Genomic DNA, 13,929 nt, shown 5'->3' on the forward strand with positions numbered 1-13,929 from the left:
AATTGTATTTCTGAACATGTTTTTGTAAACAGCTAAAATAACAAAACTTGTGTCACTGTCCAAATATTTCTGGCCCTGACTGTATATCTAGTGTGCGGCTCTGCAGGTGGAGGTGTGTGGAGATTCCCTATTACTGGGGCAGGCGGCATTAACCCCTTCAGCTCTGAGACTTTCTTGGTGTTTTTCTCTCGCTGATTTCTATGAATCGTGAGGTTTTTGTTCCTTTTCCTCTGATAGATACAAACGCCCCAACTATGAGAGGCCGGAAGTGAGAAAACCCGTCTGCCCTCAGTCCTCGGCCCCTTTCTGCCCTCAGTCCTCGGCCCCGTTCTGCCCTCAGTCCTCGGCCCCTTTCTGCCCTCAGTCCTCGGCCCTTTCTGCCCCCACAAAATATAATGTTCCCCCAGAATGTTCTCATTATGTTTCCCCTTATTATCTCCAGTAATTGTATTATTACAGCGGATTCTTCATGATGTTACATCGTCATCTTCTCCCCATTCAGGTCCCTACAATATCGGATCCTCTCAGTGGAGATCTTCTATAGAAGAGAATTCTCCTGATTGCCCCGTGAAGGATGGATATGTACAGGGACAAGATGGCGGAGAGGATATTACACCTCACCCTAGAGATCCTCTTCCGGCTTACTGGAGAGGTGAGAGATTCTGATGATGTCACATTACATCATTCTTATCTATGGGAATAACAGATGGACAGAACTGGAGAGGTGAGGACTCTGGAAATGTCTGGAGTGAGATTTATTACTGTGTCTCTCCATAACCAGGATTACACAGTAGTGAAGAAGACCTCTAGTGAGCGCTGCCAGGCCCCTGTGTCTGAGGGATGGGGAAGACCCCTGAGCCCAATCACGGGGCCCCCACCTCACCCCCTGATACATGAGGACATCAATGACCAGAAGATCCTAGAACTCACCTACAAGATAATTGAGCTGCTGACTGGAGAGGTGACACTGCTGGGAATGCTGGGACATTATACAGTAATGCTATGAAGGGATCGGGGGTGACGGTATCATTGTATGTGTCAGGTTCCTATAAGGTGTCAGGACGTCACCGTCTATTTCTCCATGGAGGAGTGGGAGTATATAGAAGGACACAAAGATCTGTACAAGGACGTCATGATGGAGGTTCCCCAGCCCCTCACATCACCAGGTAATAGACAGGACTAAATACACACGGCCTATAATTATCTGTATGTAAGGAATGAATTCAGTCCCTGTATGTGTCTCCTCCAGTTCTATCCAGTAAGAGGACAACACCAGAGAGATGTCCCCGTCCTCTTCTCCCACAGGACTGTAAACAAGAAGACCCCGATGTTCCTCAGGATCATCAGGTAGATGGAGAGAAGGTGCCATGAAATCTCCCTATGATGTGTAGACGGCTGTGAAGGTCTTGTGCTCAGTCTTGTTTTATCCTCCAGTATTATATGTGTTACTAGATGGTGGCCCGATTCTAACGCATCGGGTATTCTAGAATTTATTGTGTAGTTAATATATGATTTTTGTTATATATATATATAGATGTTGTGTGTAGTTGCCAAGTGTTTGTGTAGGGCGCTGTAAATGTTCTGGGTGTTGCCTGGGTGTGGGGGTGTGTGAGAGCGGTGTTTGTGTGTTGCGTTGTTTGTGGAGCGCTGTGTGTCTGCAGCATTGTGAAAGTGGTGCTGTGTGTGTTGCGCGGTTTGTGTGTGGGTGTTTGTGGGGTGCATGTGTATTTTGGGGTGAGGTATGTTTTGTGCATTGTGTATGTGTTGCGCAGTGTGTGTGTATATTTGTCTTTGTGTGTCGCGGTGTTTATGTGTGCGTGGTGTTTTATGTGTTGGATGTTGTGTATGTGCGGCATTGTCTGTGTGTGTGGGTGTGGTGTGTTGTGCGGTGCGTGTATTGCGGTGTGTGTGTGTTTTGGGGTAGGTGTGCACCCCCATCGCGCTCCATCCCTCATGCTGCTGTCGCGGGCGGGGAGGAGGGTGTCAGCACACCGCGCTCACCCCTTCTGCTCGGGTCCGGCAGTGGCTCCTGGTGGCTCGAGCTGCAGGCCGGATCCCGGGGTGTCTCGAGCGACACTCCTCGCCCGTGAGTGAAAGGGGATTGTTTGTTGGGGTTATAGTTCGTGACGCCACCCACGGTTGTGGTGATTGCACCACCGCTGCTCGGTGTGGGGGTCCCGGGGATGGTGATGGGAGCAGCCAGGTGTTATGTTGCCCCTCCGTGGGTAGGGGTTGGTGATCCCGGGGCCCGGTGGCGAGATGGGAAGTGTAGGGCCTGGAGGGCGCAGGGACGCGGGGGCAGCGCTGTGCCTTGCGGCACTAGGGTACTCACTCAGCCTGACACGGACACAGTTTGTACGGTAAACCAACGGCTGGTAGGACGGTCCCACAGACGGCTGCACCTGCACTCCCGGTAGGTGACGGTGACTTCTCTCTTCCTTGCACCTGTGTGGTTTGATGGTATCGGTGGATTCCCTCCGGTTACCCGCTCCCCGACTGCAATCTGAGCCGGAGGAGCCCTACACTTTGCCCGCAGGCGCTGGCCCTGAGGAAACTGGTGCCCTGGCGGTGGCGGCGTCTCCTCGGTATCGGTCGGGCTGTTGCCGTCAATCGGGACTTTATTGCTGGGAGAATCTACGTCCCCTTCACTAACGGATTTAGCAGATCTGACGACTCCTAGCCCTGCTGGGGTCCGAAAGCCCCTGTCCTGGTGCTGACTGTCCTTTGTATCCGCTCCAGACCACCGGGCACACAGCCAACGGGGTCCTTTCAGTAACCTCCAGACAGTCCCACTTGAGACCTTCACCGTCGTTGCCAACCTTGCTGGTCCCGTCCGGACACACAGTCACGGACCTACAGGCTTTTCTGTCACTTTCCACTTTTCTGTTTACTTTCTCTCTCCTGCTCCTCACACTTGCCCTGTCTGGGCCACACTTCACTCCTTCCACTTCCTCCTCCCTGACAGTTCTGTTCTTTACTCAAGCTCGTCCCTGAGCTATCTGCCTGGTTACTTCCTGCCTCCAGAGTTGTGAGCTCCTTGGTGGGCGGAGCCAACCGCCTGGCCCACCTCCTGGTGTGCATCATCAACCTCTGGAGGAAGGCAACAAGGATTTGTGTTTTGGCTGTGGTGTTCCTACCTGGAATGTGGGGTGTGGTGGTGCTATTACCCGTGTCCCCTGGCTTTCCCAGGGCGACACATTCCCCCTTAGCAAAATGCAGACCGTCCGCGGGCTGCCGTCCTACACCGGTTTTATTTTTCTGTAGAAAGGGGATAACAGGGTTAAACATAAACATAAATGACATTTTTAATCAACTCTTCCCAAGACGGGAGGCACATTATACTTTAACGTTTCAACGGTGTACGGTCACGGTTTCCGCTCTCTCCCACCCAAGCAACCTGGCCCTGATGCTGCCCCTAAAACCCAGGCAGCACCCCTTGACCCACAGTCCAGCACAAGTCACCCGAGCGGGATCTGTCCTTCCCCTCCAGAGGGTAGCCACCGGTTCCTTTGGCAGCTGGGCCCTGGCCTGCTCTGCTCAGGGCCCTCCCTCCAACCTGCCTCTCCGGAGGCGGCATTGCGGAAACGGTAACGGTACCCAACATATTTACATGCCACTAACGTTTGTGGTTGCCCTGCAGAGTTCACGGGCTTGTCCATGGCTAGTTCCCATGCAATAAACTTAAACGGTCCCCACGGGGACAACGGTGCCGGCTCCTGCCGGTTGCAAATCACTGCAGACAATCAGGTAAAGTATTCGGTCATTTTCATTTTCATCATTTCGAAACTTTCAAACAGACACACAACAACCTTTAACTCACTGGTGGTCCCAACGGGGACGGTGCTGCGGGCCTCCATTGCCCTACTCCGGTCTTTCAAGCGCTGGGGCTGCTGGCAAGGGGTAGAGGTCTGCGCTCGCTCGGGCCTCCGGGCCCCTCCTGAGGTTAACGTCCAGCGCAAACCACCCTCGCTCCCCAAAGTGCCGGGTATAGTGCACAATATCTCCCGGCATCAGGTTACGGCCGGGATGTTCTTCGGGCAGGTGAGCATGCACATCCCGCCGGGCTACAAACACCTCGGCCTCCAGGCCTGGCTCGTAGATGAACCCGTAGCCCCGGCGGACATCAAATCGCCTCACCTGCCCCTCGTGCAGCGGTCCCCGGTCACGGAACGTCGCTTGCCGGAGATTCTCCTTCTCACGGATCGCTCTGGCCACCAGCTCGGCCTTCCTCTTTTCCCTTTCGGCGATCTCCAGGCCCAGCTTGGTTGGCTCCCTGTCCCAGTATGGCTCCGGCGCACGGGTTGAGCCCCGCGGGACATCCAGCACGTTACCCACTGTCAGGAAGGTGGGCAGCGTGTCCCGCGGTGTCATGGCCTTGGGCGCTGCCTTGCAGCAACAACCCGGCGCCACCTCAGCCGAGGTGTGGGGGATGGGCACAGGGGCCTTCCGCTGCCGGGCCTTCAGCTCGGAACGGGTCTTCGGCTCCGGCTCGGGAAGTCTCTCAGGGGATGCCTCCGGTTCGGTCTTCGGAGCCTTCCACGGCAACATCGCTGACCGGCTGCGAGCTCCGGCTACAGGTTGACCCGCTTGGGCGGGGACGCTGGGTACTGCTACCGGTTGCGGTGGTAGCAGGCCTAGTGGCGGGGTCACGGCCTCCGGGACGGGTGGCGAAGGAGGCAGCGAAGAGAGAGGGCTTGGACCGGGCCCCACAGCCGCGATGACCGGCCCCTCAAGGGCGTCGGGACGTGGGTCACTCACCCTCCCTTTCTCCGCTTCCTCCTCGCGTCTCCGCACGGTGGCTACAACGTCCGCCATGTCGGCCTCCCACTCCTCCATGAGGAGCTGCATTTTCACCTGCAGCCGTTGGTAGAGCTGCGCGGTCCGGATCTCCACCCACGCCGCAGTTCCAGGCGCGGGGGGGCACGGTGTCGCGGGACGGCATCCACATGACGGCTGGTTCGTTAGCTTCCAGGAACGGGATGTTTGCAGAGTCCTGGCGTCCCTGCTTTTATAGCCGCTGCTACATGCGGCCGGCCGCCATCTCGTCCCCCTTAGCTCTTTCCGGCCCCTCCTCTCTCGGGGCGGGGTTCTGGCCTTCGCGCCTCTACTGCTCGAGAAGATGCTCGAGCGGGAACTTTTCGCGCCAAAGATGGCGGCTTCTGAAATTTTTCTGCCGGATACCTCCGGCGGTAACAAGGCGCACCTCTACCTGACGGCAGAGCGGTAAGATCCTGTTCGTGACGCCAAGTTGTCGCGGGCGGGGAGGAGGGTGTCAGCACACCGCGCTCACCCCTTCTGCTCGGGTCCGGCAGTGGCTCCTGGTGGCTCGAGCTGCAGGCCGGATCCCGGGGTGTCTCGAGCGACACTCCTCGCCCGTGAGTGAAAGGGGATTGTTTGTTGGGGTTATAGTTCGTGACGCCACCCACGGTTGTGGTGATTGCACCACCGCTGCTCGGTGTGGGGGTCCCGGGGATGGTGATGGGAGCAGCCAGGTGTTATGTTGCCCCTCCGTGGGTAGGGGTTGGTGATCCCGGGGCCCGGTGGCGAGATGGGAAGTGTAGGGCCTGGAGGGCGCAGGGACGCGGGGGCAGCGCTGTGCCTTGCGGCACTAGGGTACTCACTCAGCCTGACACGGACACAGTTTGTACGGTAAACCAACGGCTGGTAGGACGGTCCCACAGACGGCTGCACCTGCACTCCCGGTAGGTGACGGTGACTTCTCTCTTCCTTGCACCTGTGTGGTTTGATGGTATCGGTGGATTCCCTCCGGTTACCCGCTCCCCGACTGCAATCTGAGCCGGAGGAGCCCTACACTTTGCCCGCAGGCGCTGGCCCTGAGGAAACTGGTGCCCTGGCGGTGGCGGCGTCTCCTCGGTATCGGTCGGGCTGTTGCCGTCAATCGGGACTTTATTGCTGGGAGAATCTACGTCCCCTTCACTAACGGATTTAGCAGATCTGACGACTCCTAGCCCTGCTGGGGTCCGAAAGCCCCTGTCCTGGTGCTGACTGTCCTTTGTATCCGCTCCAGACCACCGGGCACACAGCCAACGGGGTCCTTTCAGTAACCTCCAGACAGTCCCACTTGAGACCTTCACCGTCGTTGCCAACCTTGCTGGTCCCGTCCGGACACACAGTCACGGACCTACAGGCTTTTCTGTCACTTTCCACTTTTCTGTTTACTTTCTCTCTCCTGCTCCTCACACTTGCCCTGCCTGGGCCACACTTCACTCCTTCCACTTCCTCCTCCCTGACAGTTCTGTTCTTTACTCAAGCTCGTCCCTGAGCTATCTGCCTGGTTACTTCCTGCCTCCAGAGTTGTGAACTCCTTGGTGGGCGGAGCCAACCGCCTGGCCCACCTCCTGGTGTGCATCATCAACCTCTGGAGGAAGGCAACAAGGATTTGTGTTTTGGCTGTGGTGTTCCTACCTGGAATGTGGGGTGTGGTGGTGCTATTACCCGTGTCCCCTGGCTTTCCCAGGGCGACACATTGCGCACCCCCCCATCGTGCTCCATCCCCCATGCTGCGCACCCCTCAGAGCGGAGTATAATAGGCGGAGTATAATAGGAGGAGTATAATAGGAGTAGTCCTGGGGGGAGGAGTATAATACAGGAGGAGTAGTCCTGGAGGTGAGGGGAGAGGAGTATAATACAGGAGGAGGAGTCCTGGAGGTGAGGAGTATAATAGGAGGAGTAGTCCTGGGGATAGAGGAGTATAATAGGAGGAGCAGTCCTGGGGGGAGAGGAGTATAATAGGAGGAGTAGTCCTGGGTGACAGGAGTATAATAGGAGGAGGAGTCCTGGAGGTGAGGGGAGAGGAGTATAATAGGAGGAGTAGTCCTGGGTGAGAGGAGTATAATAGGAGGAGTAGTCCTGGAGGTGAGGGGAGAGGAGTATAATAGGTGGAGTAGTCCAGGGGAGAGAGGAGTATAATAGGAGGAGTAGTCCTGGGGGGAGAGGAATATAATAGGAGGAGTAGTCCTGGGGAGAGAGGAGTATAATATGAGGAGTAGTCCTGGGGGGAGAGGAGTATAATAGGAGGAGTAGACCTGGGGGGAGAGGAGTATAATAGGAGGAGCAGACCTGGGGGGAGAGGAGTATAATATGAGGAGGAGTTCTGGGAGAGAGGATTATAATAGGTGGAGTAGTCCTGGGGGGAGGTGTATAGGTGCCCAATGTATGCGGGGGGCTGAGCCGAGCGGCCAATGCGTGAGGGGGGCTGAGCCGAGCGGCCAATGTATTCGGGGGGGGCTCCATGTGGCCTCCTCTCCCCTGCAGCGTCCTTGTGGCCTCCTCTCCCCTGCAGCGTCCATGTGGCCTCCTCTTCCCTGCAGCGTCCATGTGGCCTCCTCTCCCCTGCAGCGTCCATGTGGCCTCCTCTTCCCTGCAGCGTCCATGTGGCCTCCTCTCCCCTGCAGCGTCCATGTGGCCTCCTCTCCTCTGCAGCGTCCATGTGGCCTCCTCTCCCCTGCAGCGTCCATGTGGCCTCCTCTCCCCTGCAGCGTCCATGTGGCCTCCTCCTAGCCTGCAGGGTCCATGTGGCCTCCTCCTGGCCTGCAGGGTCCATGTGGCCTCTTCCTGTCCTGCAGGGTCCATGTGGCCTCTTCCTGTCCTGCAGGGTTCATGTGGCCTCTTCCTGGCCTGCAAGGTCCATGTGGCCTCTTCCTGGCCTGCAGGGTCCATGTGGCCTCCTTCTGGCCTGCAGGGTCCATGTGGCCTCCTCCTGGCCTGCAGGGTCCATGTGGCCTCCTCCTGGCCTGCAGGGTCCATGTGGCCTCCTCCTGGCCTGCAGGGTCCATGTGGCTTCCTCCTGGCCTGCAGGGTCCATGTGGCCTCCTCCTGGCCTGCAGGGTCCATGTGGCCTCCTCCTGGCCAGCAGGGTCCATGTGGCCTCCTCCTGGCCTGCAGGGTCCATGTGGCCTCCTCCTGGCCTGCAGGGTCCATGTGGCCTCCTCCTGGCCTGCAGCGTCCATGTGGCCTCCTCCTGCCCTGCATAGTCACATCTTCGGCTCACAGAGCGCTTACTTGCTCCAAGTGCCGGCAGCCTCTTCTCCGTCTTCCTCCGCGGCACTCTGCACACTGACAGGCGGCAATATGGTGAGGTAATCTTACCATGCTCCCGTGACCTCTGCAGTGTCATCACGCCGCCGGACGCCGGGTCAGAGAGAAAACTGGCTCCACTGAACCTGGAAGTGTGGCTTGCACGGAGGTACGGGGATTCATTTGTATCGGCATCTTAAAGACGCCAATACAAATGAATACAGGGAACTGGATCGTCGACGCTGATTGTTGCCAGTTCGGCGCACTGGACAGACAGAATAAGGCAATTATATATATAGATACTTGTGTAATGAGAGCGGTGGAGATGGCAGGATTAGAGCTGATCATAGATGGGACTTCTCCATCTGTCTGTGACTTTTACAATATTTGTTTCAGGGTGAAGATCTTCCCCATATTAATACTACAGAGACATATGTGAGGGGTGATGAGCGGAGTAAAGAGGAGATTCCTACAGATAACCGCCCAGCTGAGTAGTGACCACTAAATGCAGAGAAGTCACAGATTCTTCTCAGTCACCAGCTGTGGCTGCTTTATCAGGGTTGTAGTCCGGCCATATCAAATGGTCACCATTCTGCTGCTAGACCACCACATGTTCCTCCACCCAAAACTGCCCCCATTATTTTGAGCATTGGACGACCTTCTGTTGGAGTGAGACTTGTATCAGCCAGATCTTACAGGTAGGATCCACCCTATACCCTGAAATTAGTGTACCGCCCCGCGCTCGGCTGCAGCCGAGCCGCTCGGATCCGGGCTCGTTGGTGGGTGGCTCAAGCGCCTCCGGACCCGGGGGTCACTTCGCTCTGAAAGTGTGCTGGCGCTACTTAGGGGGGAGGTAGGTAGGTGCACGGCCGGAGCCGTGTTTAAGTTCGTGACGCCACCCACGGGTTGTGGTGAAGGTGGTCACCACCACTGCAGTTACGGGGCACCCCGGGGAGATGGTTATGCAGCAAGATGTTAACCCCTCCGTGGGCAGGGATGATGGCCCCGGGACCCGTTGGGGGAGAGTAGCTGGGCGGTGCAGGGCGGTGCGCGGCCGGATGGCACTGTTGTAGTCACTGTTATTGACACACACAAGTCTCTGATGAACAAAGTTGATGGTGGTCGGTGCCCGCAGCCGGCTGCGTCTGGTCCCCCACCCGGTTTGGTGGTCTTTGCCTTTCTCCTGCACCATGTAGTGTATGCTTCAGCAACGGGAGTCCGCTCCCCGGCTTTGTATATGTCGGAGGAGCCCGTTTGCCCACAGACCCTGGCCCGTGGGATCTCTCTGCCTGTGCGGTGGCTTTCTATCCCCCTCGGTGGGCTGTTGTCTTCAGTCGGGACTTGTGTGGGAAAGGACCTAAGGTGCAGACCGCAATCAGTTGATTAACTCAGTCCAGTGGCTTCTGGACCTCGTTTCAGGGTCTGAGTAACCCCCTTTGTGCTCCGGTTTCCGAGTCGGTTCCCCGGGTCGATACCGGCGGGCCACTACCCTGTCCCGGCCCACCACGGTTCCACCGAGCCGTCTTCCCGGCTCCTGCAGGCTAGGTCACCATCTGCCTCCTAGCCAAAGGTGCCCGGGCTCCAACCCCGGCACCTGTCAGACTTCTTCACTCCTCACTCCACTCACAACTGAACTCAACTTTAACTCACTCTATTTTCCTGCCTCAGGCCCTCGGTGGGCGTGGTCAACCGCCTGGCTCTGCCTCCCTGTTTTGTCCATAAAGCTCTGCGGGAGGTGACTAGGGTTTATGGTTTGGCTGGTGTTACCTTATTGGGGGACAGATGTAATGCGGGGATCTACCTGTGACTACCTGGCTAGTCCAGTGCGTCACATTAGAAAATCATGGCAAGAAAAATCTAATCTGTATGGTGGACCCCTAAGAGAAAGCGGAGGGTAATGATGCTGGTGACGTCCTAGATTCTTAGTTTGGTGCCGTGTTCACCAGGTGAATAAAGATTGATTGCTCTCAGTGGGAGAAACAAAATAATAATCTTGTAGTTGATGAAGAGACCTCAGTAGTCTGGAAAGCTTGCTTTGTAACATCATTTATTTTATTTTTGTTCTCCATTAATAAGTATCATAAGTACAAGATTCTTATTGTTTCTCCCACTGAGAGCAATGAATCCATCTTCCTAGAATCTCAGCATCTTATTGATGGATCTTCCTTCTCTCCCTTCTGATGAATGTGCTGATAGGGGCGTTTTTATCCAAAGTTGGGCACAGGGTAACTGTAACATATGTAGGGAGTTAGGATTATCCCACAGTGGGTACATGGAGGCCGGGCAGCCCACCCACATCATTTCCAAAATTTAACCTCTTCACCCCATCTTCACATATTTTTCCTTTTTCCCTCCTTTTCTTCCAAGAAGCATAACTTTTTTATTTTTCAGTCAACATAGGCATATCAGGGATTATATGTTTTGTGGGATGAGTTGTACTTTTAAATTGTACTATTCATATTATCATATAATGTACTGAAAAATGGAAAAAAAATTCCCAAGTGCAGTGAAATTCCAAAAAAGTGCAATTACACTTTGTTTTTTATTTACCATGTTCACTATGTGTTCCCATGTTCAGCCTCTGATGTTGAGGATAGGCTTGTGCTGGGAGGTAGCTGCCAGATGATATGCGAGGGAGTCTTTGTACTGTGATAGCTGACCGCAGGGATCGGTGATTGGAGACTGAGAGTCACTGATGTGGTTGGGTGCAGACAGGACGGCTCGTGTAAGCAGGTGTAGCGGATATGGCAGGCGCAGCTGGTACAGATTGATACAGCATGTACAGTGGATACTAGAAAACAAACACGTGTTAACATACACAGCATAAGACTCAGCAAGTGGCATGGTAACTGACAACTAGCAACGCGTCTCTATAGATTGACCACGTTGCCCAGGCATCTCCCATAGGGGGAGGATTACTTAAATACCTATTGCCTCTCAGCCATAGGTTGTGAGGAACTTACGGGTTAGCTGCACGCTGGCCCTTTAAGAATGTATGAGCATGAACTAAACTCACTTCAGGGAGACCTGCACCAAGGAAAGGGTGCTGGACAGTGCGGAGATGCTGGTTACAGCGTTACAAGCTATTTTATAAATTATATCTTTAATATATAAAGCCTAGTGTATGTTTGTGTGTATGTCCGCTAAAGGAATCCGCACCGTTGCATTTACAATCACAAAATTTTGCACAGCCACCTAATTTGATTCAGGGAACGTCATAGACTATGTTTTGAGAGGAAAATTTAACACCACGCTTTACAGTTATTGGCCAAACAAACCCTGCTTACATTAAAGTCAATGGAGCTCAGAGCTGCAGGTCAATAATAGGAGCTGTGATTGGTTGCTATAGGCAACGAAGGACATTCTTAGTATAAGACAGTTTGTGTGAGATAATGATTAGTATAAGCAGCTTATGTGTGAGGTAATATGATATTGGCAGAGACACGCACACAGACACACACACAGAGACACACAAACACAGAGACAGACAGAGACACACAGAAACTGAGACACAGACACATAGAGACTGATACATAGACACAGAGACTGATACAGACACACACAGAGAGACAGAGACACACAGAGACAAAAACAGACAGAGACACAAAGACACACACAGAGACAGACAGAAAGAGAGACACAGAGATACAGAGACACACAGAGATACATAGACAGAACGAGACACCCACAGACACCGAGACACACCCACAGACACCAAGACACACCCACAGACACCAAGACACACCCACAGACACCGAGACACACCCACAGACACACCCAGAGACTGATAGAGACACACGCCCAGAGACAGAGAGACACACTCAGACACACACACACAGAAACAGACATACAGAGACACACACAGACATAGAGAAAGACACACGTAGACATAGAGAAACCTTCCTGGGCAACCCCGGGTACTACAGCTAGTTTATATATATTATTGAAAATATTTTTTATTCTTGGCAGATGACTGTACCAGGAGATTTCAGGCACAACTGACATCTTCGATTTTTAAATCAGATAACCTTGATATCACACAAAATTTAACTGAAGTGAATGCCTCTGTTACAGATATACCATCATCTCTTCAAAGCAAAGATCTATCATCTGATTCTTTTAAACAAGTCCTACCTTCTGATTCATCACAGACTATTAAGAAAAATAAATGTCACAAAAGCAGCATTAAAAATCGAAGTGCTCTTGCAGCAAAGAAGCCATTTTCAACTTCAGAATATCAAAAAATTAATAAACAAATTCACCCAGGGCAGAAAAGATTGTCTTCAGAATCTGTTAATTATGAGAAAGGTCACACAGGGGAGATGCCAATTTCATGTTCAGAATGTGAGAAATGCTTTAACAAAAAATCACATCTTGTTGAACATCAGAGAACTCACATGGGGGAGAGGCCTTTCACATGTTCAGAATGTGAGAAATGCTTTAACAAAAAATCATATCTTGTTTTACATCAGAGAACTCACACGGGGGAGAAGCCATATTCATGTTCAGAATGTGGAAAATGCTTTAACCAAAAATCAAGTCTTGTTACACATCGGAGAACTCACAAAGAGGAGAAGCCTTTTTCATGTTCAGAATGTGGGAGATGTTTTAACCGAAAATCACATCTTGTTACACACCAGACAATTCACACAGGGGAGAAGCCTTTTTCATGTTCAGAATGTGGGAAATGTTTTGCCGATCAATCATGTGTTGTTAGACATCAGATAACTCACACAGGGGAGAAGCCTTTTTCATGTTCAGAATGTGGGAGATGTTTTAACCAAAAAAAAAATCTTGTTACACACCAGACAATTCACACAGGGGAGAAGCCTTTTTCATGTTCAGAATGTGGGAAATGTTTTGCAGATCAATCATGTCTTGTTAAACATCAGAGAACTCACACAGGGGAGAAACCTTTTTCATGTTCAGAATGTGGGAGATGTTTTAACCGAAAATCACATCATGTTACACATCAGAGAACTCACACGGGGGAGAAGCCATATTCATGTTCAGAATGTGGAAAATGCTTTAACCAAAAATCAAGTCTTGTTACACATCGGAGAACTCACAAAGAGGAGAAACCTTTTTCATGTTCAGAATGTGGGAGATGTTTTAACAAAAAAAAAACTCTTGTTACACACCAGAGAACTCACACAGAGGAGAAGCCTTTTTTATGTTCAGAATGTGGGAAATGTTTTGCAGCTCAATCATATCTTGTTAAACATCAGAGAACTCACACAGGGGAGAAACCTTTTTCATGTTCAGAATGTGAGAGATGTTTTAACCGAAAATCACATCTTGTTACACATCAGATAACTCACACAGGGGAGAAGCCTTTTTCATGTTCAGAATGTGGGAGATGTTTTAACCAAAAAAAAAATCTTGTTACACACCAGACAATTCACACAGGGGAGACGCCTTTTTCATGTTCAGAATGTGGGAAATGTTTTGCAGATCAATCATGTCTTGTTAAACATCAGAGAACTCACACAGGGGAGAAACCTTTTTCATGTTCAGAATGTGGGAGATGTTTTAACCGAAAATCACATCATGTTACACATCAGAGAACTCACATAGGGGAGAAGCCTTTTTCATGTTCAGAATGTGGGAAATGTTTTACAGATCAATCATGTCTTGTTAGACATCAGATAATTCACACAGGGGAGAAACCTTTTTCATGTTCAGAATGTGAGAGATGTTTTAACCGAAAATCAAATCTTGCAAAACACCAAAGAATTCACACAGGGGAAAAACCCTTGACATGTTCAGAATGAGGAAAATATTAGACACACAAATGGATTATTTTTAAACATCACAAATCTTACAATGGTAAAAATAATTATCTGACCTAGAAGGTGAGAAATGTTATACTTAAAAATTATAATTTGTTGA

The 13,929-nt window shown here is 52.0% G+C and overlaps 1 protein-coding gene across 1 annotated transcript in view; it reads left to right on the top strand.

The window, feature by feature from the left end:
* The first annotated feature begins 1,033 nt into the window (after positions 1–1,033).
* The window catches only part of LOC142259057 (uncharacterized), a 75,225-nt gene continuing 62,329 nt past the window's right edge, over positions 1,034–13,929 (top strand). Inside the window, 4 exon segments of the mRNA XM_075331584.1 lie at positions 1,034–1,166; positions 1,250–1,347; positions 8,434–8,521; positions 12,004–13,800. Of these exon segments, the coding sequence (XP_075187699.1) occupies positions 1,034–1,166; positions 1,250–1,347; positions 8,434–8,521; positions 12,004–13,800 (2,116 nt within the window).

The sequence above is a fragment of the Anomaloglossus baeobatrachus genome, assembly GCF_048569485.1.
Source record: "Anomaloglossus baeobatrachus isolate aAnoBae1 chromosome 5 unlocalized genomic scaffold, aAnoBae1.hap1 SUPER_5_unloc_23, whole genome shotgun sequence".
In the NCBI taxonomy this organism is placed as follows: Eukaryota; Metazoa; Chordata; class Amphibia; order Anura; family Aromobatidae; genus Anomaloglossus; species Anomaloglossus baeobatrachus.